This window comes from Pristis pectinata, chromosome 3 (genome assembly GCF_009764475.1).
Source record: "Pristis pectinata isolate sPriPec2 chromosome 3, sPriPec2.1.pri, whole genome shotgun sequence".
Lineage (NCBI taxonomy): Eukaryota > Metazoa > Chordata > Chondrichthyes > Rhinopristiformes > Pristidae > Pristis > Pristis pectinata.
Genome location: NC_067407.1, coordinates 13,546,076 through 13,572,878, shown reverse-complemented (window position 1 = coordinate 13,572,878; position 26,803 = coordinate 13,546,076). Strand labels below are relative to the sequence as shown.

General features: G+C 37.4%; 1 protein-coding gene across 7 annotated transcripts in view; it reads left to right on the top strand.

The window, feature by feature from the left end:
* The window catches only part of LOC127568563 (zinc finger protein 644-like), an 84,405-nt gene extending 67,861 nt beyond the window's left edge, over nt 1–16,544 (top strand). For all 7 annotated transcript variants that reach the window (XM_052012461.1, XM_052012464.1, XM_052012462.1 and 4 more), the window contains 5 exons: nt 31–3,266; nt 8,769–9,383; nt 12,154–12,276; nt 13,896–13,998; nt 14,296–16,544. In XM_052012461.1, coding sequence (XP_051868421.1) covers nt 31–3,266; nt 8,769–9,383; nt 12,154–12,276; nt 13,896–13,998; nt 14,296–14,488 — 4,270 coding nt within the window. In that variant the 3' untranslated portion in view covers nt 14,489–16,544. The remainder of the gene's footprint in view (nt 1–30; nt 3,267–8,768; nt 9,384–12,153; nt 12,277–13,895; nt 13,999–14,295) is intronic.
* The last annotated feature ends 10,259 nt before the right edge of the window (nt 16,545–26,803 follow it).

The following is a 26,803-nucleotide window of genomic DNA, read 5'->3' as shown; positions in this document are numbered from 1 at the left end:
TGTGCAATAACTTGTTTTTATTATTTTCAGGATTAACAAAATTGAAGCCTCTGGATTGAAGATGAGTAATACAGATAGCATGAAGACCCACATTAGTTCTCCTGGTGCTAAGAGCGGATTTGGAGACGAAAAAGATCTCCCATCAACCACTGTTACCACAAGTATACCTCAGACCTTAACAGAGAATCAAATGTCAGTTCCCAAAAGCAATACGTTAAACTTGTCTAAACATCTGTCCAGGGACAGTTCTATAAAAGCCTTAAGTGGAACCCAGCAGACTGTGTTAATGCAAACTGGTGCTCCTACTGCTTCAAATGCAAAACTTATCTTGCCTACAGGAACTGCTGTGAGGGATGTAGTTCCACAGCCCTCCTCAACTAAATCTTCCAACGCAAAGCAGGCTGATGTTTCCTTAAATATTTCTCAATCTCTGTGCCAGCCAGTTGCAGATTCTAGCCCATCATCTCACTTTGTTCAGTCTGTTCAAGTTCCAACATCATCTGGCAATTCAGATAGAGTTCAGCCAGTAGCCCCAGCCCCAGTCCTCTTGCTGGTCCCCAATTTAGTGCCTTTTCAGGGTCAAGTTAATACACAGCCTAAAATGATGAGTCCTTTGCCAATAGTGGACCACCCATCTACAGTCCAGTCAAATGGTGCTTCTACAAGTCAGCTGTTATATTGTAAAGAGAGTGAAAAGACAAAAGATAATAGAGGAGATATAAGGGGAAAAAGAATGTTAAGTTCTTCTGATATTCATGTGGTTGAATCAGAAACTTTAAATGATGTTGGCTTAAATTGGGACCCTGAAAAAGAATTCATGCAGTTTCTGCTTACAAAGGAAAAGGATGATCAGATGGTTCAAATTGATGGAAATTCTCAAGTCCAATCAAATCTAAACTATGGAAGAAAAAGGAAACGGAAAATGGAAATTGTTCAGATGGTGGATTTCTCTGAAATGGAAAATCCAGACATGCACCTTATACCTAAAAAGACTGCAGTTAATTTGGAAGGGATGGAACATGGTGAAGCAAAAGTTTCAGTTGTAAAACCAAAATATTTGCCTGCCAAAAAAAATCTTGTTGGCGAGACAGGATCAAACCTTCCCAAAGAAACAGTGGAAGCAATTAAACAGTTAATCTTCAGTGATTATAAATTTCCTGTCAAAAACCTAGAAGCAGCAAGAACAAATGTTGCTGCAACTGCATACATAGAAGAAAGTTTACCTTTTGGTTCAACAGTTTTTCCTCCAGGTAGTGCTATACAGATAGATGATCTACAAACTGGTTCTGAGTCGCCGTCAGATGATGATACTGAGACAGAACCATCATTTTACCCCTGCACTAAATGTAATGTCAATTTCAGGGAAAAAAAACATTTGCAGAGACACATGATTTATCACTTAGAAGGACACAGTAAAACAAATTTGCCAAGACCATATATATGTAAAGAATGTGGAATTGCATTTCGTGACCGTGCACCTCTCCAAAAGCATAGGAGTCTTCATCAAGAAAAAAGAGAGCGGTTGATGGAGGAGATTCGTGAGCTCCGCACATTTCAGGATGAAGGCCGGAATGCAAAATTACAGTGTCCACAGTGTGTATTTGGAACAAACTGCCCCAAAACATTTGTGCAGCATGCTAAAACACATGAGAAGGACAAAAGATACTACTGCTGTGATAAATGCAACTTCATGGCAGCATCAATGGATGAACTTGAAGGTCATCAAATTTATATTCATGATGCAGTTATTAACAAGTCCATTCAAAAACCTTTGAAAGGTGTATCATTAGAAAATTTATTAAGTCACTGTAAGTCAGGAGGCATATATGTATGTAGGAAATGCCCTTTTACCACACCAGCTAGGAGTATCTTTAAAAAGCATGTCAAATACTTGCATCAGCGTCTTTATCATGTTCAGCATAAAAATGAACATGGAATAAAGATACCTGGCTTGAGCTCAAAACCATTTAATTTGGTGAGTGACAATAAGGCTGCATCACAGGAATCTGAATATCTAAACAAATCTATTATAAGGGGAGGTATAAAAAGGGGTTTTGAAGCACCTGATACACTGGGGAATTCCTCGGGATTGTACAGCAAGGTCACTGATAATGCTATTACTCAGAAGCCAAGCTATACAGCCACAAAAAATATACACCATTCATCTGATTCTGTGATAGATTATAGTAAATCTTCAACAAAGGTTCTGACAGGATTAAACTCTGTTAACCAAAAGGTTAGCTTCCTACATCAAGATCATATTAGAAAGCAGGGAGAAATTGACATCAAAGGGAACAATGCAATCCTGTTGTCGAAGGATCATGCTGTTGGTTATCAGAATCTTGAGAAATCTGAAAATGATGTAGAGATAGTAAAAGATTTGCCTCCTTCATCTACATTAATAGAAACAAAACATACAGATATACAATCGGCTTTGAACTTCCATCAGTCTGATGCTGAAGAAATGTCAGGAGAAACAGAATGTGCAGATGCTGGAGCTATATCGGTTAGAAAATCTGTTAAGGATGTCATGGTTAGTGTCTCTGTTGGCAATGATATTTTGGATCAATATCCAGATGTATTTCACAAAGCACCTGTTGTTGTTTTGAATAAACTTGATCCATGTGCAAATGCATTAGAATGTGATGGTGAAGAAAACTCACCAGAAAGTGATATTGTTGAAACTGCTAACTGTATGAGTGATGCTTCTGCAATGACTATTGCTGAGAATGATTTTGATATTGGTGATAAAGAAACTCAGTACTTCAGTACTGAAGTACAGCTAGTTGATGAAAATGGCATTGGTGATGATGATGATTTTGATACTTATGATGAGAGTGAAGAAGACGATGATTTTGATTTTGATAATGACATTCATGATTATGGCAACAATGACTACGGTAACCAAAGCCTTTACTCAGCGGAATATCAAGATGTTACTCACAACCATTTTATTAATGAAGATTTTCATATCAATAATGATGCTAAATGTATAGAAGTTATGGATCCAGTTCTTTATCAACATAATGCTCCACTTAATATAACCTACAATTGGACTGATTTTCACACTGAGAAGCGACCATGCCCATACTGTCCAGCTGTATTTGACACAGGTGTTGGCTTGTCAAATCATGTGCGAGGACATCTTTATAGAGTTGGCTTAACTTATGATGCCCGTCATTTGGTTCCACCAGAGCAAATAGCATCCAGTGATAAGAGGCGACGGATCAAAAAAAATGATGCTCCTGTTAGGAGAATAAAGAAAGGTAAGCTTCATTTGTATGTGCGTATCTAAAATTAATCAAAATTGAGATTTTAAGTCCTGAATTTTTGTTCAATATGTGTAAAACTTTAGTGAGAAATGCACATATCTTGTTTAAAAATATCTAAAACACACAGACAGTAATTACAAGTGAAACAAAATGATACCAAAGGACAAAAGACATCAGTCCAGATATTCAAAGCATACTGTATTTCAGAGGATCAATTCCCAATGGATGGAGTAAGACCAGATAAAAGGAAGGTTATATAACTAGATAGGTGATATGTGTGCCCTCTCTTCCAATCAGAGGACCAACTAAATCCTCGGTAAGAATCAACATATGAGAATGCAGAACTTATTCATCTCCCAATGACTTCCTCACAAGAACTCCCTATCAAAAGAATTTCAGCTGAAGAGTAATTCAGTATTCCATTGAGTTGCTTACAGTAACATGAAGGTGCAACAGGTTGGTTAGAGAACTCTCTGATTGGCATTGAGATCTTTTCTGCTCCAGTTGATGGATCTAAGACCATCATGGCAGCATCAAAGATGAAATCTCAAAGATGAGATTGTTAATATGATCAAACTACCCAATGTACTTTGAGAGAGCATATATGTTTCAACACTAGATTTTTGCTATATTTAAATCTTTCTTTTCATTGATAATGTCAATTAATAGCAAAAGGAGTCAGCATATTCCTTTCAAATGCAGAGGAATGGAATCTGGGCATATATTGTGTCTTGCCAATGGGAATGAAGATTGATTCTTACAGGTAGTACATGAAAACCACCCAATACCTTAGTGTTGAGTTATAACTACACTTGAATTTAGTAAATACAAGGTATTTGGATGACCAGAAAAGACACCAAAGAATTTTTAAAAAAGATACATCTAATCTGAATGATCATGCCTATCTATTTTTATTTTTTGTGTTGATAGTCTATGCTAGTTGATATATATTTACCCACACATTCTTAAAATAGTTTTCCCTTCTCCAGAAATCTTTCTTTAGTCCATTTGTACAGTTTGTATTGCTGCCTTTTTTGATGGCAAATTTCACACTTCTCTTAGCCTCTTGGAATTTTTCGTTTCTGATTCCTATTTTCAATAAGGAATCATTTCTTTGATTTTTTTAAAATAAAATGTTAGTGATTTAATATTGATCTGGACTGGTTAGCTTTGCATGCAGATGTATATATCTGATTGTTGTTATCTCTAAAGATCTAGGCATGAGTTCAATCCACTAGGTTGTGCTGTTTCCTGTCACAGTTGGGACAACAGAAAGCAGTGAGGGACACCACAATTGACCTTATTGCCTTTTCAGAGAAGAGGACCATCGGGATTCCAATTGCTGTTCAGTGCATCTCTGACTGGAAGTGCATGGCAATGGACATGCAAAGGCAAAATTATTTTTAGCTCTAATACTTTCTGTTGTTGAATTGAATGCTAATGCAATGTCTAGAGAATGACTAGAATCATTGTCCAAAACAGGAGAGTGGATATGGTGCAAAAAGGAAAAGAAAAAGAAGTAAAATGTAAACATTTCTGACTTTTTTGAGGATCTGAATTTTAAGAAAATGGTTTCGTTATTGCCACCTTTGCTGAATGGAGCTGATAAAAGTCTTCCAGCTGCATAGTATCAGGAAATAACAGTAAATCATCCTTAAGAGAAATATTTTGGTTCCAATAATGCATTCTTCTACTCAAATCAGAAAGAGAAATAGTTGACTGTGGCTGCAGCATGATTCAGCAATCAATTCAAGTTTATTGAATGTGCCTGAATCTGTGGGAAATAGGTGTGGAGTGACAATTAGGGAGCCATGCCATTTCGACTTGATATATTCTCAAGTCCTGCATAGTGTCTAGAAAAATCTATCAAGTCCAATTTTGTGTTCTGTTGAGAAATCTGAGTGCTTATACCAAACAAAAATCAAAGTGCCAAATAGTTTCTGTAGTTGGAGCAGGCATAAAAAGTAAAAAGATACATTTATATAATGCCTTTCACATTAATTTAAGACTTCCCAAAGCACAATTGCAGTCAGTGAAGTATCTTGGAACTGTAGTAACTATTGTAGGACAAGGGCAGACAATTTGTGCAAAACATACTCCCACATATAGTGAAGTGAAAATGACCAAATATTCCTTTTTTGATGATGGTTGCAAGATTAATGTTGGCTAAGATTTAAGTGATATCTCTCCCATACTACTTCACAATATTACCATGGGATGTTTTAAGACCTCCTGAGAAAGTGGATGGGACTTCGGTTTAATCTTATCCAAAAGACAGGACCTCCAGCAGTGCAACACTCCCTCAGTACTCCACTGAAGAGTCAGCCCAAATTTTAGTGCTCAGGTTTCTGGTGTGTGATGTGAACTTGGAACCTTCTGACTCAGAAGCAAGAATATTTATCCATGACAGAGTATTGAGCATATTTCTTATTTGAAAGTAGGGATAGCCAATGTATGTGTGTGTTAGGAAGTAACTAACATGCTGATGACAACTTATGTGGAATACTCTTGCATGCCAACTGCCAATTGTTTTAGAGAAGATTCTTATGGACTGTAATAGCCAACTAGTGTTGTACAGTAGAATACTGAGAGTGATAAATCAATACTTACAGATAGAATTGAGACTCATTTATATTTTGTGTAAGTGGTCTGATTTTTCACTATGTAGCTTGGAAATTTTGATAATGTGTGCTGATACCAAAACTCGTAAATATATACATAAAATCAAGGTTCACTTACCACTTAATTCTGTAGCTTCTACTTAGAATGTGACTCCATACATTTACTAAGAGTTTACATTAATTTTCATTAAGTACAAATCATTTATTACATGCAAGTTAGAATGATGCACACCTGCCTCACTTGTTATTCTAACTCTAATAAATCCTACCAGAAAATTTGCTATGACTAAATCCAATCACAATGGAGTGATAATGAACCACAATTTCAACACTAAAAAAGCTATCTTGTAATCTTCCGGAGAGAACTGATACTTAAGTTTTGAATCGAGCAGAAATTTGGCCAGAATATGCTAATGTGTGCAGCATTCTACTTGCACTACCCAAAACTTCCCACCCACTGGAGAACAACATAAAACTGACGCAAGAGACTATAGCTGCTGGAGTCTAGAACAAAAAACAAACTGCTGGAAGAACTCAGCGGGCCCAGATGAAGGGTCTCAATTGGAAACGAGTTCCTCCAACATAAATATGACATACTTTCTATCCTGTTTAACCCAAGCTCTGTAACTCTCTCTTTCCCTTCCACTACTTCCACAACCCTGCAACCTAAATTTTTAGTAGACCAACCAAGATGATATTCCACATTCATGTTAGCTGTTCACCAATCCAAAAGTTTTTCAATTGGTAAGGATTTTTTGTTTATAGTTATTGAAAAGTAGTACATTGAAAAACTAGTACTTTTTACTATGAAGCTGCACAAATGTGCAATATTGTTAATTACAGTTCAGTTATTTTTCCAGTCAGTTCTTCTATGGTTTAGTCTACTTGGCTTGTTTCACCTTAGCGATGGTTGATTGATTTTTGACCTATTGTTTTTTTTTACTGACACTGGGGTTCCAGGTTTGTACTGGATTTTTTTTTTCTGCTCTGGTGAGTACTTGCCAGATTATTTTGTGCACACATCCTGTGTTTAGTGGAAGAACTTGATGAGTCTTCCATTTTACAAATGGATGCACTCCAGAAAATTTTTGCCAAGCTTGGTTCTCTATTTTAGCTTCAGGTTAGCAAGGGAGTAAACATAAATCAAAGATCTCTGCTAGGAATTGCTATTAAAGCATCCAGTGGCTGAATGGCAACTGAATGTTGGCCTCTTGTATGACCTTAGAGTTTGTTAGCAGCTCCTTCAAATATATCAGGACATTGATCTACCAAGGACTTATTGGCAACTAACACAGGTCTTTCCAGGAAAACCAGTTTTCCAGCTGAGCTGTCTTCTGAGATGCTTGATTTGATGACATCATCACTTAGAACCATAGAACACTACAGTACAGAAAACAGGCCATTCGGCCCTTCTAGTCTGTGATTAAACTTTATTCCGCTAGTCCCATTGACCTGCACCCAGTCCATAACCCTCCAGACCTCTCCTGTCCATGTATTTATCCAATTCATTCTTAAAACTTAAGAGTGAGCCCGCATTTACCACGTCAGATGGCGGCCCGTTCCATACTCCCACCACTGTGAGTGAAGAAGTTCCCCCTAATGTTCCTCCTAAACCTTTCCCCTTTCACCCTAAAGCCATGTCCTCTCATACTTATCTTTCCTAATCTAGGTGGAAAGAGCCTACTCACATTTACTCTGTCTATACCCCTCATAATTTTGTAAACCTCTATCAACTCTCCTCTCATTCTTCTACGCTCCAAGGAATAAAGTCCTAACCTGTTCAATCTTTCGCTGTAACTCAACTCCTGAAGACCCGGCAACATTCTAGTAAAACACTTCATGTATCATAACCATTGTCCATAAAACCAGCCGTGAGTTGGGTCACAAAACATTTTGATCTTTGAAGACTGGTCACTTCTCCCAAGGCAGATGGCTTTGTTCAGAGTTTTCTTTTCCAATTGCTTCATAAAGATTTAGTTTGAGCATCTAGCAGCTCAATGTGTAGAGCTTCGACGTATAAATTTGTTGAAAACTGAGAAAGGGCAAACAACAAAAATTGTGATTCTAGTGTTTTAAAAAAAAGCAGAAAGAAAAATAAATTGTAAGCAAGGAAAAATGGTTTGAAATTATCGACTACAGAGAAGAAAAAGATGGACACTTGAAACAAGATATAGAAATGAAAATTGGAAATATAGAGAATTAAAAAAATTGTTGAAGTACAGATCATGGTGCAATTATTGTCACAGATTTCATTAAATGAAACAGATGAGTACTTTATTAAAGACTCATCAAATTTTCACTGGCTGTGAATTGCGATGAATTGCTAAAAGTGTTGAGTTAGAGCAAAATAAAAAAAGGTATAGAAACATATTTTAAATCAGCGTTATTTTCTGCATTCGGCTTTTGATAAATTTTGACCCAGAAACATGAGTCCAGTATCATAGAATACAGTGACAAGAGCTATTAGGCTAAACAAAGATCCTTAGAAGCCATACAAGTTGTGATTTCATACTGCTAACCTAAGCATTGTGATTTGTTATTAGTAATCTAGCTGTTTCAACAACCACCATGATGGCAATATGTACTGAATTCTCCTTGTCAAACATTTTAAAAGAAACTAGTCACTCTTTTGTGTAAATGAGTGTATTTAAAATTGATGAGTTGTTCTGCATTAAATCGTGACATTATTAGGCAGAAATAAATTTGACTCAACTGTTAATGATTCCATTAAATTAAATTTTTAAACTGATTTTTATTCACATTAATCAGACCTAATTGATTAATCACTTTTTTAAATTTTAGAAGTCACATGATTACTTTTTTCCTCTTTAAATTAATTAGACTGGGTAATCTCATTCTCATTTTGTTTCCACAGAAGTAAAATCTGGATCATCAACTGAGAATACCTGCCCTCTTTGTGGGGGTTGGTTTGACACAAAGGTTGGCCTGTCAAATCATGTCCGTGGTCACTTGAAGAGGTTGGGGAAAACAGAACTGGAAGCACACAAATCCCCACTCAGCATTTTGACTGAAATGATGCAAAATGAAGCAGAAGCTGAAAATATTGCAAAGTTGTTGAGTAGCAAACAATTTAGATATAAGCCATTTGTATCACAGAAATTTGCGACAAGTGATGGCTTATTTCTTGCTCCAAATGGTATAACTATAAAACTGCAGCAAAATGAGATGAAGACAAAATCCTTCCCCTTACCACAATCAGACTTCAATGATGATCTCCCAGACCTGCAGCCAAGAAAATATAGTGAGGCACATGAACAGTCAAGTTCTCTGATGCAAATTCTTAAGAATAAATTTGGAAAGGAAACATCATCACCAACAAAATCTCAGCCAGGAAGAGGTCATGTTCAAACTGCAAAAAAACGACTGCCTAATCACAGACGTCCCTTTCAGCCACAGTTTGGCAGTTCAGTTCTACAGCCTAGTGCATCATTGCAACCAATGACAAGTGCAGATATAACCTATCAAACAGGTTAGCCATCTTTAATTTATGAAATAAACAGAAATTGAGAGGATGGAATATATAAATAAAGGGTTTTAGAAATTTTGATGCACTTACAAGCATTTTGAAACTGATATCTGTTAAACTTCGTTGATTGACTAGTTTTATTTACCATGGTTAATATCAAAGCTTTCTTGGGAGATAATTGATGTTTCATTCTGTGCTATTGAAGGATAAGAATTAAGTTTCAACAAGATAATGTGGTCTCTTGGACCCTGAAAATTGGTAAAAATTTCTGACTATCCTTTACCTTCCATTTATATCCCCTGTCATTTTGAGTGTGTCCTGAAATGAACAAAGCCAGTTTTATTCATGTAAGGTAAGGTTTGGTTCCAGATATCAAAATCAGGATTTGTATTGTCGTATTCTTCATTTCTACAATAGACTTACAAATCATGAATAAATGGGACCTTTTCATTATCACATTCATATAGAGCAGTTATCACCCAGTCTTAGGCAAATCGTAAGTTTGTTGATTTTGTGTTTTAGGTTGTGTTAGTTGCTGAAATTGACTTAAAATTTTCCAGAAGATTATCTAGTGACATTTTGACCTGGTGCCAATGGCAAATCCTGGGTTACTAAATAGATGTAGTAATTGGGATTCATATATGACTGGAAGAGGAAGAGAAGGAGGAACAGAGTAGCAGGCAAGAGCCCAGAGTCCCAGAGCTTCGGAAAGAAGCAGAAGGATAGAAGCTTGCATCACGGCTTAATCCAAGTGGGTGTACAGGTCATCTATTCCTTTCCTTAAGGAGAAGCACATTGAGTGATTTCCGCTTCGCTTGTTGAATATTACACCTGTGGCTAAGAAAGTGACTGGCCTTGAAATTTTATGATTGGTTTATTATTATGCAGGTAGCATTGCTGTGCATGCCTGCATTCGACAGGGATACCTGAGATACCTGCTTGATCCAGGTGCTTAAACTCTCTCGATTGAGCCTACAAAGCAAAGATTGGGCATCCATCAGCTCCACATTCATGGCCTTGTATGTTCATGGTAAAACCCTTTGGTAGATGTCAGCGGGATATGCTTTATCTTTCTGGTCTTTTGTAGACAAACTCTGCAAATGGGCAATGTAATAATTTTATCGCTCCTGTTACAGTAAAGAGGAACAAGACTCAATGGAATTTAAAGTAAAAACTTCGAATGGGACACTTAGTTTCCCAGGTCAATCATTAAACATGGTATTACTGCCAGGTGATAATCTTTCAGCATTCACATGTTCCTCTAGCTTAAACAAATGCTGTCAAAATGCTGTCCTTCCATCGGCAGGAAAAACCATGTCCTTTGTCTTCAGCATTTACAGGACATTGCAGAAAACAGATAAATGTTAATAGTAGTTAGCTTTAGAATAAAATGATCGTAATACTTGCGGTGCAGCACCACAATGCACACAGTGTCTTTCCTTTAAGTCTTACAGTCTAGCTTTGAATAGCATTTTCCCCAGTTGAATCCTGATGATTAGCCCTTTGTGGTGTTAACTTGCCCCCATTACTTAGAATAAGGAGGATAGGTGAAAATAGCGTAAGCGTCATAAACATCCAGCAAGTAATGTGATCATTCTCCCTCACTATCTCTCTACCATACATCTTCCACTTTGTGACCATTCTGGGGGAAACTTGACACTTGTCCTGTGGATGCTAAAATCATTTAGATATATTTTGTTTTTTTTTGAGAAAAAAAAGTGAATTTTAAGAGAGAGTTCAGAAGGACAACACAGTTGGAAAAAGGACAATGTTTTCAGGTTTTTGCAATCCCTTAATCAAAATAGTTAAGCTGTCAATTTTTTCCTGTGTTTTTGTATTTGCCTAAAATAGCAGTCTGCACATCTCACCACTACAGGGTAAACAGCTGGCTTAGATTTCTTGATCATAACGCCCATCTTTTAAAAACTTACAATAGTAGATGCAAGATTACTAATTGGACATGTTTTTGATGCTACATTTTATCCATACTATAGTGTATACTATTTGTTTATATAATTGCTTAGATATTGGTCCATTCTTTTGTTCAATGCAGAGGTTTGAGTGCAGCCATCAGAATTACATATCATTAGCTTTCATTATTGACTGCACATGCAAAGTGATGACTGTACAAAAGCACTAATTTAAGTGTTGTATTTAACAGCTGTTCACCAGTCTGTTTTATTTTACCACCTTACCTCCCATGCCTTCATCAGCTATTTCATGTGAAGTAAAAGAGCCATTTACAGTCCCTTCATTCCCCGAACAGCTTTCCTCAATTCTTGAGTAAACACTGTATTTACAACTTTGTCAATACTTTAGTGCTGCTTGACTTCCAGCATATCCAGTGCCATAAGTCTTCCCAATGCAATCCAGTGTCTTGTGGATCCTACATAAAACCCTTTGTTTATACACCTTGTACATTGTAGCACAAGATGTGTTCAATATAGAAGTGATTGTGAATAGACATTAGGTAATTTACGATATCATTAATCCCCACTTTGAATGTCAAGGCTTTTAATCACTTATGGTGAACATTTGCCTTGAGTATAAGAGGAATTGAAATATTAACCAGTCACTTTTAGTATTTTGAGTAAAAAGCTAGAATTTATCAAATGCAATATAAATACAGATATTATATTAATACTGATCAAATGCAGAAAGTAAAACTATAAAAATTGCCTTATTTTACATGTTTGCAAATTTCCAAAAGTTTTAATTAAAAGCAAATAAAATTTATCTACCTAAAATTATTACTTTCCATTCTTGTCAAAAGGACATCCTGTGAAGTTAAGAACTTGTGTCCATTGTCATGCAACCTTTACAAGTGCAGTTAGCCTGGCAAATCATCTCAGAGTCTATGCAAGAAGAAAGCAAGCTGGGGATCTGACTGGCACTCGTAAGTTTTCATTATTTTTGTTTTTAAAGATTCTTTGGGTAGGCTTTAAATAGCATGCAAAAAAATTTTAAGTGGACAAATTGCTGAGCACTTGCCTTATAACATCTTAAGTAGTTAACTTTGAAATTTTTATAATAATTTTTGTGAACAGTGGATTGACTACTAACTAGCATTGAGATTAATACTTCCCACTGTGGTGATTGATCGAAATTGTTAAAGTTGTGGCAAATCTATTCTATCTGATATCATGACTCCTAAAGTATTCCTTCATGTTAAACCCAGGTATACAGGCAGTTTCATCTTGTGTTGGATAAAGGACTTGATCCAACTTCAGTCCTTGACCCAACACGAATACGAAGCTTTCCTGATCTCACTCTGCAGCCCAGTGCACGTAGTTTGCAGTAAAATGTATGGATAAGATCTGGCACGAAGTTGTGATCCTATAAATAAGAATGTGTTTCAGCTTGGACCTGTGACTCCCACTGATCCATTTAACAGGAAAATGGATGATTGCAACTCTGATGTGAATCGTTTGAATTTTTGTTAGTTCTGTTCGAATTCATAAGTTGCCTTAGTTATCATGAAGCAGTGAGTTTTCAGTTATGAGATTTAATGAATACTTGTTTATGTATTTGAGGTAAGGTATGAACCAGCACACTATTGGAGACCAGTCAAATATGAATAACAGAACACTATGGTTAAATTTGAGGTTTTAACTTCAAAAATTATTTTAGTGGTTTATTCTACTCATTACAGTAAAATAATTGCATCAGTTCAGACTGATTGTGCACTTATTTTCTTTCATCGTGAATAACAAGGTTATTTATAATTTTAATTGATTCTTGCTCTAGTCTTAAGATTTGCATTTTTTATTTTTTTAAAAATAAACCTGGAGCAATGTAATTAAAATGAGAGAAATATACAGTTGTAATGCCATGATCATTATTGCTTTTATAGTACATGATATGTTTGTCTTCACCCACCAATTTATCTCACCTCCTGAAAGCGGGGTGACCCATGTTGTGGTGTAACTTCTAGTTAACAATGGGCCTTTGGTAGTGAGCCATATGATATTCTTTTTGTATGAAATGAGTCATAGCAGGCAGGTTTTTTTTTGTTGTGCATTGTCACAATTAAGCCCAACATGGTCCACACCTGTAGATTTTCCAATAGTAGGAAATGGCATTGTAGTTGATTAATGTTTTTTCTTCCATCCTATGAAGACAGTTGTTGCACTGACTCCAATCCAGCTGACACTTTTTAGGACTTAATAGATGAGAAATCAATCCTGGATCTATATGTATGGTCCATTACCACATGTGGTGTGTTTTGCTCTCTGAGCTAGTGGAGGAACAGATATTACTGAAGTGAATAATTGAATATTAATTAGAAATTTTTGAATGATCAAGATATTTATATGTACTATATAAGTGGTATATTCAGGAAGATTTTGTGGATGCAGTTAAATATTTTGTAATTGTATCAATTTGGTAACAAATAGAGTATTTCCTTTTTGAAGCATTTCTTATAATATTGTAATATCTGGCTAAATGAAAAGTTTAAGTTAGTTACTGTTTGCAAGAAAGATGAAACCTATTCCTAAAGCTATCTTTTTCCAGCTTTTGACTGCAAGCAAAAGAGGTCAAGATCACGGTCTGGGACCAAAAAGAAGTCTTCCCTATTTGTTCCTTCTCTTGATGATGCTTATGTACTCAAATGCAGGTGAGGAGCTTGATTACAAGTGTGTTTCAGGCTTATGTTGCAGATTAAAATTATTTACATCTCAATAACAATATTGCCGAATGGTGATTTGAGGATTGTTTTAGATGAAATGGATTTAGTTACATTCTAAGGTATTTTCAATAAATAGATAACATTTTCATTACTTGCAATTTTTTCTGAATTAATCTTATTGGATATTAATTTGTGGTCTTAAATTAAAAAACAATGTCATAGCAATAGAACCAGCAACATAAATGCTAGATTAATCAGAATTGTGCTTTTGTTGCTAATCTGCAGGTTCTGTGATCTGGTCTTCCGGGGTCCGCTTTCTGTCCAAGAAGATTGGATCAAGCACTTGCAGCGGCATGTGGTTAATGCGAATCTTCCTCGCACTGGTGCTGGAATGGTAGAAATTTCATTGCCATCAAAAGAAAATTTCCCAGTAACTGAATCATCATTTTCTTTATTAATGGCACAGACAGCTTCCTAAAATTATCTGATAGTGATGAATTAATCTGCTGTAAATTTGATCTGGTCTTTTCCTATTAGCACCTAGTAAAAGTGCATTCTATTCCCCATTAGAAGGCTTAGTAGATCACTGCAACAATATAAGCTATTTATAACCTTAAAATTATTTGAAAATGCTTGATTTCCTTAAAAGCTCAAATAATTCTGCATATATTCAGAAATATAATTCAATAAATAGATCACCAGCCAATCAGCAGGAAGAATTCTGTCTGTAGGTTTGCCACAATTTGGAAAAAGCTGTAGATACAATGAAGAAGATAGTTTACAATAGCTAGTGCTAGATATTAGCATAAGCAGCAAGTCAGATGTTTCCCTAATCATTTCGGAAAGATAGTCCTTTTGCCTGAGGAACCTTATGGCAGCAGGAAATGAAGCATTCAATTTCACTGACACATTTACGAACACTATTCTAACTTCCAATTTAGTAAGGAAGCGACATTCCTGTTTAGCATTGTGTGTAACAACTGTGGATAGTTATCTTTGGTTGCAGCAGAAGTGATTTGGCTGTTTAATTTTAAACAAAAACTTAACAACAGTCCCCCACATAAATTTGCAGAGGTTCTTGTTTACTTGCAATTTCTTGAAATACAGTTTATTTTTGCATTAGCACCATACCTTTAAAGTATGAAATATAAACTATAATAATTATTTTGGTTTTTAATTCCATCCCTGCCCTTTTCTTCCATTGCAAAATGCTTGGAGATGCATGTACTATTCTAGCCAGGAGGGCAGAATGCCCTAACTCCTTCCACAGTCACCATCAGTGCTGTCTTTTGTCTGGAGGAGCTATGATTCTAGTGAGGAGAGTATGGTTCTTTTCATTCAAAATGCCACCTGTCAGAGTGTTGGGAAAAATGAAAGCTTTCCACGCATGTGTGTTCCAGTGATCAGCCACTTTGGGATTCATACTTTTAAGTTAATGATGATGAGCACTCAACTACTTCAGGTCCCAGGTCATGTTGCAAAGTATAGAGACGTTAACACTGGTAATATTGTAAAGCATGATACATACAATGATTCTTCCCTTGCAAAAACTCAGAATGCAACAAAACTAAAAATACATTTCGGGCATGATTCAGTTTTTGTTCTTTTACAACAAGCAGTTCTCTACTGGACTAAAATCTCCTTGGTGTGCTTTTTATGTAGCAATATTATTTGCATACTTTGTTCTCAATTCCTGATTTTGTTTTCATCAGTTTTGTTGAAATTGAAATCTAGATGGCTGTTATGCTATTATGCAATTGCTTGTACTTTTAGGTCTATACTAATACATTTAACATTAAGTCAGTAGGAGATTTTCTAGTAGCCAGAACCATTTTGAATATGGCATTGTGTAGATAATAGTTCCCCAAGTCTAGTGATTACTGTATTGCTGTACATTTAGCATATTAATTGTTTTAGAATTGTCATGTTCTTAGAAAGGGGCATTTAAATATAAATTTTTTTCCTGACAAGGGTCAGTATTCATCTTCCTAAGGGTAACTCAACAAAATGTATGTACTTGTCTTTTACTAGGTATAGCATGTACATAAATACCAGGGTGCATTGCTATTGAGATGGATATTATTGGATTTTATATTTGTATTTTCTAAAATAGGCTGAAATAGTATTTAACCAGTTGACTTATTTGGAGTAGGTTTACAGGTACTGATTCAATGTAGCTTTTAATTTGCTGAAACTAAAAGTAACTCCTGCCTAACTTTTTTTGAGCTCCCTGTATTTCATAATTGGATATTGTAAAAGTATATTTTTTCTGTACAATTTTATCTTAATTGTAAAGGAAAGCATGTTCTTTACAACTCTGAACTCTCCTAAGAGATAAGAGTTTCCTGAAAATTCACTGTATCCTTTAGGCATTTTAATGCCTAATTACTGTGTATCCAACAAGTACACTGGTATATGATATTAAGTGCTCAGACGTGATTGTGCACGCTCATATTTGTAAGTAAACTGTGTAAACACTATGTGAAATGTGCTATTACTACAAGTCTACTTATCTAGTGGCAGAAATAAAATGTACAGTCATACATTTAACACTGGTTTGAAGTCTTGTGTCCTTATTGTCCAGCAGTTACCTTATTCAGCCAAATGATATTAATAAATATGTCTATTAATTGATGTAGAATATTTATAGTAATGGCTGTTAACATTGCTGAACCTTAGTTTACTGCAGGAATGTGAATTATGTGATTATGTAAGATGTGAGATGTCTTTATTAGTCACACGTACATTGAAACACACAGTGAAATACATCTTTTGCGTAGAATGTTCTGGGGGCAGGCCACAAGTGTTGCCACACTTTCGGCGCCAACGTAGCATAACTGCCAACTGTGCTCTTCGTCTGATTGTGCATTAATTATTTTTTTTTATTTTACAATTATAATGTTTTTCATTGAACTCTGCCAGTTAGTGGACACCATCTACTGAGCTGCTTAGTGTGTTCCCCTGAAACTTAATGGGATGGAACGTGTGTATTGCTAATAAATACCTTCAGATTTTTATGTGTTTCTTTTTTTTACACGACTGTGAGGATAACTTTGTCATAATTTGGAGAAACAAACCCTTTTCTTCCATCCATAAGGATGCTTCCCCTTAAGCCAAGCATGCAACTCGACTGTAAAATCCACTTACAGGCAGTTACCTTTGTCCTTGTACTCATTTGCCCAAGTAAGTGGAAGCAAGTCTGGGATTAAATACTGAATTTGTCCTTTTGCTCTGCCACTGGACTGCTCATGGAATTGCATGGCAGATCCCCATTTTGCTGAGATTCTATAGCACTTATGCAGGGAAATCTCTCTATTCCTAAGGATTTTAGTTCTGTGCTTCTGTGCATGCCAAGCAAAATTGAAAGTAAGTTAATTTTTCACAGAAGTAAGCTCTTAATGTTTTTAATTGTTTTAGCCAACATATTTTTAAATTAATAAACTTAATTTATTTTCAATAGGCAGGACAGTTAGCTCAGCTGGTCAAAGCGTGGTGATAATAATGCTGAGGTTGTGGGTTCAATCCCCATGCTGTCCAAGCATGTGCTTTAGCCATCCTCTTTTGGGCAGGCACGGTAGTGTAGTGGTTAGCGTAATGCTTTACAGTGCCAGCGACCCAGGTTCAATTCCAGCCACTGTTTGTAAGGAGTTTGTACGTTCTCCCCGTTTCTGTGTGGGTTTCCTCCGGGTGCTCCATTTTCCTCCCACATTCCAAAGAATACGGGTTAGGAAGTGGGTATGCTATGTTGGCGTGGGTATGCTATGTTGGCACCCGAAGCGTGGCGACACTTGTGGGCTGCCCCCAGAATATTCCATGCAAAAGATGTATTTCATTGTGTGTTTCGATGTACATGTGACTAATAAAGAAATCTTATCTTATAGTTTTTTAATGCCATTGTATGTCAGGTGTTTACAAACTATTCAAAATCTCTCAGTTTCTGCAATGGCAAACGTTAGTGGCAGGGCTTTGCCAGTGGTCAAAGCATTCAAGGTTGTTTTGAGGATGTGGTTTCCTATGTGCAATTGGAGGTCCTGCACCCAGTCATATCTGATGTCCAGGACATTTTGGGCCAACAAGATAAGTCCCCTGTATCTGAACTAGGTAAGTATAGGTGTTGGGACACTTTTAGCATGAATTCTGAGTGACAGGCCTGGGTCAATGAGATTTGGTCCATTATCTCTTTCTAAGTGCAATGTAGGGAGTTTAAGGACTCATTATGTGGCTAAAATCGGATATTCATCTGTCTGTGACTTTTCACTTGATGCTTTACTTTATGCTGATGCTGTATTCTCATGGTATTTGTTGTTTTCCATCATATTTTTTGGAAATCATTTTCATTTTGGTTTCTGTATTTTCATTGGAATGGAAAAAGTTGAAGTGATAAGTTTGCTTTATTCAGAATTCTAAAGGGAGTAGATAATGTAGATCATGGCCAACTATTTCATTTTGTACAGAATGGTGGAAGCAGAGAACATGACATTTGCCTGAAGGGGGATAAATTCAAACTAATTTGCAGAAACAATATTTCAGTGATTGAATAGTTAGGTCAGTCCATGAAAAGACTCCCTGAGGAGAATTTTGACTAAATCAGTATTGATTTAAATAGATTTTTTTTTACAAGAAATAACATTTTGACTACATTGTATGAATAATGTGAGACATACCACAGTTAGGGTGGCATGCTTGGATGGGAAAAGGTGACTTTGTGTTCCTAATTTCTAAAACTTTTCACCATTGGCATTTTCCTCGCATCATTTCTAGTTGTTGACTAATTGAAAAGATATTTTTAACTTTGAGTAGTCAACAACTTCATTATCCTCCTCCAACTACTGGAATGGTGGGAGGAAAACTAGATGGACCTTTGTCTTTACTTGTCCAGAAATTCTTATGTTCCTATAAGTTTTTACTTTTGTCACCCTTACTAGCACCAATACCTCACAAGTACCCTAAATATTGGAAAAAATTGTGATCATCCTTACTATTACAATTTTGTATGTATAAAGCTAATAACTTTTTTTTAAACTCTAATGGATATAATCCTTGGAATTTCCTTGTTGAGTTCTCCTGATCAGATATTGTATTTTCAACAGAAGGTTAGAAATGCTGATCTTCCCTTGAAGGTGATCAGTAAACCCAAAGGAGTTCCTAGCAAGAGCTTGTTTTAAGTGTGGAAACTATTTACCTGCAATCATTGTTTTAAAAGAGCTTTAACTGGAATGATGTTTGAAATAAAAATACATAGTCCTGCAAAAGTAATTTAATTGAATTTTAATCACCAGTATTGACTCTGGAAAAATGATTTGTGACATGTGCTTTGGTACTGGAGAATCTAAATGATTGGCTTTAAAAAAAAGTAATTAAAATAATGATGCAGCAGTTCTCAACAGTAAGTTTGTGAATTTAGTATGGAAATTACTGGTCATTTAATTCTTGAGTCTATTTGAAGTAGCATTGTAAGCAATGATCAACAGGCTTACAGATCACCCCAGGTAATCTTGGTGGATTAATCAGAATCCAGATATAATTATATATTCGACTGTGTTGGCATCAAAATTACAGCTTCTTTAAACCTAATCTAAGAACAGATTTAATCTCTAAAACAAAGAAAAATAAACCTGAGCTTTTGTAAATGATAGTGTGACAAAAAGTTGCAAGTGCAAATAAAGATGTAGATATACTGTGGGTATGATGTTTTGGAACACCATAAAACACTCTTACCAAAGTTCTTTCAGAGAAAGTAATTGTGGTTTACTGAAGGCTTTTCCAGTGTGTGTGAATCTTCAGTCCTGTTGTCCTGCTTCATCTTAGAAGAAGTTGGATTTCATCCTTTTTCTGATGCTGTAAACATATGCAGTGTAAAGGGTTAATGTCCAATCAGATCCCTTGCAGCAAGTCTTGAAATTGGGTAAAAATGCATTAAAAATAACAATATCTCTCCAACCGCCACATCTTTGCCGCACCAGTTGCTGGGAAGGACATCAGACCTTCGATAGCTCTCTCTTAAAATAGCTGCATTAAAAGTTGGGGAGTTGAGGTAGGGGATCGGGTGCAAAGATTTGCATCGTCTACCCTCATTGAGTGGAGTGCCTTGAGTGGCCCCATCCCACTGTGAGGTGTGGGTTGATTATTTGTCATTATTATTATATGATTATTAGTTGTACCTTTGTTGAGCATTGTATAAGAAGATTGCAATTGAGCAAAAGGTGGACATCAAATGATCTGAAGACAAGTAGTAATTTAAGGGGAGTGGAATATAGCGGAATAAAGATTCAATACTATTCTGTTATTAAAAATATCTTGAATACTTTGCGCTGCCTGGGGTGGTGGTGGAGGCAGGTACATTGGTCAAATTCAAGAGATTGTTAGATAAGCATATGGAGGAATTTAAAATAGGGGGATATGTGGGAGGAAGGGGTTAGCTAGTCTTAGGCGTGGTTTAAAGGTTGGCACGACATGGTGGGCCGAAGGGCCTGTATTGTGCTGTACTGTTCTATGGCTCTACGGTTTAAGAACTTTAACCGCAACAAACTTAACACCGAGAAGCTCTTTTGGGATGGAAAGGTTAGAATCATTCCAACCGAAAATGACCCTTGCTATGATCTAGGTTTAGAATTCAAGTATGATCAGTTCTTCAACTACCTAAAAGTCCTGGATGTTTGAGGTGGTATGTAGGCTTGACCTTAAACACTGGCTCTCTGTTGGAACTTTGAATCAGAATATTGAATGTTCAAGTTCCACTCCAGAGCAATAATTTGTCTTGCCACTTCACTACAGGGCTATGTTGCCGGAGCTGCCATCTTTCAGGAAAGCTATTAGTCTGGGGCCTCATTGGTTCTTTCAAATGGGTCTAAAAGATCTTTGGAAACCATCTCATGGTTGACTGTTCAGTGATGTGAAGACCAATAACTGCAAACAGAGGTAAATTTATGATAGAGGGAGTCAGCAGCCACTGGAAGAACATTTAAAAGAGCTTCTGAGTGCTCTTAGTCCCATCGCACAGCTAACAATCCAGAACAGTCTTACGACCACCCCAGAATGGCAAGATCATATATTAAATGCGAAGCAACAAGACCAAGAGACCAGATGATATCCCTGCTGAAGTTCTAAAACTTGGAGATGAACTTCAGACACAAATTCACAATCTCATCTCATGCCTGGGAAGAAAGCACATGTCAGGGGACCTCAGAGACACTGTAATTGTGACCATCGAGAGACAAATCTGATTGCAGTAACTACATAGGGGTCTCTTTCTCTCTCCTATCTTCTACAGGGCAAGTCATCGTCAGGGTCGTCCTCAGCCTCCTGCACCCAATGACCAAAGAGCTGCTCCCTGAATCAAAGTGCTGATTCCGCCTTCATGAGGCACAATGGACGTGATCTTCACTGTGTGATGACTCCCAAGAGAATGCAGGGGTGAAGGATTTAGGTAAGTATAAGACCGTGAGACGAAAAGCATGACAAGGAAGTATAACAAAGAAAATGTTGCTCTAACAGGCAGTGCATGTTGTATGCAAGAGTTTAATATATTATTAATAACTTGCCTGGGGCATTGCTCATGGACAATTGATCAATATGATTTTCATTTGTATACAACATAGTAACAGTTGGGAGGGAGACTTCAGAAACTCACTTCACAGAAGGTGGCCAGAGCCTGCAATCACAGTATAAGCATTAACACGGAAAAATTAAATAAAAATTGTTGATGAAAATATTCAATCACAAATCACTGCAACTGCCATTGAGGTTTTATGCATGGAAAATGCATAAATCTCTTATACATTTGTCAAGCTACGTAGTTATGTTTTTCTTTTTATACTGCAGTATAATTCTAAACAACATAGAACTGACAAATATTTGGTCAGTCCAATTTGATATTAAAATTTTAGATGTGAAGTTTAGTAAACAGTGTTAATATTTAATCTATAATTAGCTTGCTCACCTTTAGCATATTTAAGAGTGTTAGCCAATACTTGTTGTGGAAGTCATCTTAGAAATACTGCTGCAGGGTTACATTAAGATGTACTAAAGAGTAATTAGCCTATTTTTACATTATTGACTTAACTGTGTTGTGTGATATCCTCTGGACTTGATGTGAAACATTGCACTGTCAATAACATCTTGCAATTGGCCATCGTATTACCAGATCTATAAATCTGTAAATCTAACTGACCTGGAAAACCTTCATGAAAAGACAATGCCCTTGCCAGTAACACTGTAGAAAATTACCATTTTTTTTCTTAGCTGTTTTCAAAGTTGTTACTGTCCTGGTTATTACTGTGGACTAAATTTGAGCTCCAGAGATTCGAGGAGTGCTGCTTATAATGCGTCCTGCATTGAGACTGCACGGATCTCAAGGGATCATAGACTGATTAAAGTTTTCTTGTGATCAAGGTCACCAGAGAAGATTTAACAGCAGGTATGGGAGGGTCCAGAAAATGTGGCACCTTACAATCTCACAGAATCTGAAAGTAGGTCGACTGTCTATTGATGTGAACCTAATATGCTATGAACCTAGGGTGAGTGGAAAACTTAGGAAATCTTGAGTGATCTCCTAAATTTAAGGAGTTAAGAGAGTGTGTGTGGTATAGATGACAGTAGAATGGGAAGAGGTACAAAAATAAAGTTCAATTTCTGTATCTAAAACCAAATGAATGGGTACAATTTAGAGGATGGTAATAAGGATCAATTAAGATTCTAATGAAATATCCAGAACAGCCCCTTTCCAGAAGACAAATTACGACGACATCCTCTTCCTATCCATCTCTCACATCCTAGAGTAGGGTGAAGGTGCATGTCAATCAGTTATTTGCTTATTCTCTTAGGATGATTAAATCTTTTCATATAATTTTAATGGGCAGTCCAATCAGGACCAGCAACAGTTTTAGTTCTGAAATAGCTGTGCATTTTGCAATAGTGGCAATAATAGTACATGGGTTTCCATGAAAAAATAGGCCTTCTGCAGCTACATGAGTTTTTGAGTTTTAATCCATTTGACTAATATTCTAGAAAGAAGGAATTCATCATTTTAAGTCAAGTTATAAAGTTTCTACCAATACTTTGCTGTGTTGCAAAGCTATAGGCAGTGCTTCTTTAACGAGGGAATACCTTTCTCTGGCCACACATTTTACCATCACCTTTACAAGTCAGTTGTATGCTGGCATCAATGCATGCTGATAGCAGGAGAGAAGTGAAGTGTAGATGTTACTGATGCTTGAATTTCTCCTCTGATATGTGATTTCTATATGGAACTGGGGACCATATTCAAAAATATTCCAAAAAGTTTCCAAGTTCACCAAAGGATTGAATTTCTATTTGGTACTGGAAAGGTTTAATTAAAGATTTTCTTTACAAATAGGAACTGCAAGCAATTACCAATTTTGTGAGATTGACACCATGGACCATTTGTCCAAACTGGTATGCTGTAAATGAGTCTTATCCCACCCTATTTCATTTAACTCTGCTTGTACATCCTCTTATACCTTTTCCCTCCTACTTACCCAGCTCTGGTGTACTATTAGATTAGATAATTTTAGTGAGGGGCAATCACTTTATTATAGGTCTCCTAATGGTCAGAGAGAATTAGAGAACAGATGTGCAAACAAAAGTGTAAAAACATTAGTATTGTCAAGGAGGGGGATTTTCACTTTGCCAGTATTGATTGGGATTGCCTTTATTTAGGCAATTTAGAGGCACGGTAGTGTTACGCTATTACAGCGCCAGTGCCCCGGGTTCAACTCCAACTGCTGTCTGTAAGGAGTTTGTACGTTCTTCCCGTGACTGCGTGGGTTTCCTCCAGGTGCTCCGGTTTCCTCCCACATTCTAAAAACATACAGGTTAGGAAGTTGTGGTCATGCTATGTTGGCGCCGGAAACGTGGTGACACTTGTGGGCTGCCCCCAGGACCCTCTATGCAAGAAGATGCATTTCACTGTGTGTTTGGATGTACGTGTGACTGATAAATCTTACCTTTTAGTGCAAGGGGCTTTGATGAGGCAGAATTTGTTACATCCTAGGTAGTTTTTTGAAACAAAACATAGATAGTCCAACCAGAGAAGGGCTGTACTTGACCTTTTCTTAGGAAATGAAACCGACAAGTGTTGGCTGGGGAATACTTTGGAAAGAGTGATCACAGTTTTTTTTTCAGTTTAAATGGAAGGGAATAAGGTTGATCCTCAAGTTAGGGTCCTAAATCTAGGAAGGCTGATTTTGAAAGTGCAAGTGAAGACTTGGCGAAAGTAAATTAGGAGCAGATGCTTGCAGGTAAAACAACAGCTGACAAGTGGGAGTCTTTTAAAAGTGAGTTGGTAAGAGTTCAAGGATAGCGTGTTCCAGTAATGGTGAAAAGAAAAGATGGCAAGATTAGGGAACCTTGGATGATAAAGGTTATTGATCAGGAAAAGGAAGGTAGTGTGTCACTGGTATTGGCAACTACAATCAAGAGCATCCCTTGAGGCTTATACAGGGTGTAGGAGAGTACTTAAGAAGGAAATTAGGAGGGCAAAAAGATGTCATGAAATATTCTTGACAAGTAATATTAAGGAGAATCATAAGTCACTCTATAAGTACATTAGGAGCAAGAGCATAGCTAGGGAAAGAATGGGTTTCCTTAGGGACCAAAGGGGTAATCAATACGTGGAGCCAGGGCATGTGGGCAAGGACCAAAATGAATATTTCCTGCGGTATTCACCAAGGAGAAGGACGTGGAGGGTAGTGAGTTCAGGGAGGGAAATGTTGATTGTCTGGACCATGTAGGTATTAAGAAGGTAGAGATGTTTGATGTCTTGGGACACATAAGGGTGGACAAATCCTAAGGGCCAAACTAGGAAGGACAGTGCATTACATAGAGAATATCATTTATGCCTTTGATCAAGGCTACTTCAGTGAAGACACAAGAGACTGCAGATGCTGGTATCTAGAGCAACAAACAATCTGCTGGAGCAACTCAGCGGATCATGCACCATCAGATGCTGCTTAACCTGCTGAGTTCCTCCAGTAGATTGTTTGTCACTTCAGTGAATTCAGGTTGAACACCTGATGGGAGAACTTTGTTCTGTGTTCAAGAACTTTAGAGAAAACAATGAACATTTTGGTAGGTCAAATATGATGGCGGAATATAGTCTTAATGGTAGGAGTCTTGACAGTGTGGAGGATCAGAGGGATCTTGGGGTCCGAGTCCATAGGACGCTCAAAGTGGCGCGGCGCAGGTTGACTCTGTGGTTAAGAAGGCATATGGTGTATTGTCCTTCATCAATCGGGGAATTGAATTTAGGAGCCGTGAGGTATTCTTGCAGCTATATAGGTCCCTGGTCAGACCCCACTTGGAGTACTGTGCTCAGTTCTGGTCGCCTCACTACAGGAAAGATGTGGAAGCCATAGAGAGGGTGTAGAGGAGATTTACAAGGATGCTGCCTGGAATGCGGAGCATGCCTTATGAAAGCAGGTTGAGGGAACTCGGCCTTTTCTCCTTGGAGAGACGGAGGATGAGGGGGGACCTGATAGAGGCATATAACATGATGAGAGGTATTGATCGGGTAGATAGTCAGAGGCTTTTCCCCAGGGCTGAAATGGTGGCCACAAGAGGACATAGGTTTAAGGTGCTGGGGAGTAGGTATAGAGGAGATGTCAGGGGTAAGTTTTTTACTCAGAGTGGTGAGTGCGTGGAATGGGCTGCCGGAAATTGTGGTGGAGGCTGATACGTTAGTGTCTTTCAAGAGACTGTTAGATCGGTGTATGGAGCTGAGTAAAATAGAGGGCTATGGGTAAGCCTAGTAATTTCTAGGGTAGGGACATGTTCGGCACAGCTTTGTGGGCCGAAGGGCCTGAATTGTGCTGTAATTGTTCTAAGTTCTATGTTCTATTACAGCACAGTACAGGCCCTTCAGCCCATGATGTTGTGCCGACATTTTAGCCTAGTCTAAGCTCAATCTAACCATTCCCTCCCACATACTCCTTTATTTTTCTATTATCCATGTGCCTATCTAAGAGTCTCTTAAATATCACTAATGCATCTGCCTCTACCAACACCCCTGACAGCGTGTTCCACGCACCCACCACTCTCTGTGTAAAAAAAAACTTACCTCTGATATCCCCCCTGTACTTCCCTCCAATCACCTTAAAATTATGCCCCCTCGTGTTAGCCATTTCCGCCCTGGGAAGAAGTCTCTGGCTGTCCACTTGATCTATGCCTCTTATCATCTTGTACATCTCTATCAGGTCACCTCTCATCCTCCTTCAATCCAAAGAGAAAAGCCCTAGCTCACTCAACCTATCCTCATGAGACATACTCTCCAATCCAGGTAGCATCCTGGTAAATCTCCTCTGCACCCTTTCTAAAGCTTCTACATCCTATAGTGAGGTGACTAGAACCGAACACAATAATGTAAGTGTGGTCTAACCAGGGTTTTATAGAGCTGCAACATTACCTCGCGGCTCTTGAACTCAATCCCCTGGCTAATGAACACCAGCACCCCATACGCTGCCTTAAACACCCTATCAACTTGCGCGGCAACTTTGAGGGATCTATGGACTTGGACTCCAAGATCCCTCTGTTCCTCCACACTGCTAGGAATCCTGCCATTAACCCTGTATTCTGCCTCCAAATTCGACCTTCCAAAGTGAATCACATCACACTTTTCTGGGTTGAACTCCATTAGCCACTTCTCAGCCCAGCTTTGCATCCTATCAATGTCCTGTTGTAACCCTCGACAGCCTTCTACACTATCCACAACACCACCAACCTTCGTGTTATCTGCAAACTTACTAACCCACCCTTCCACTTCCGCATCCAAGTCATT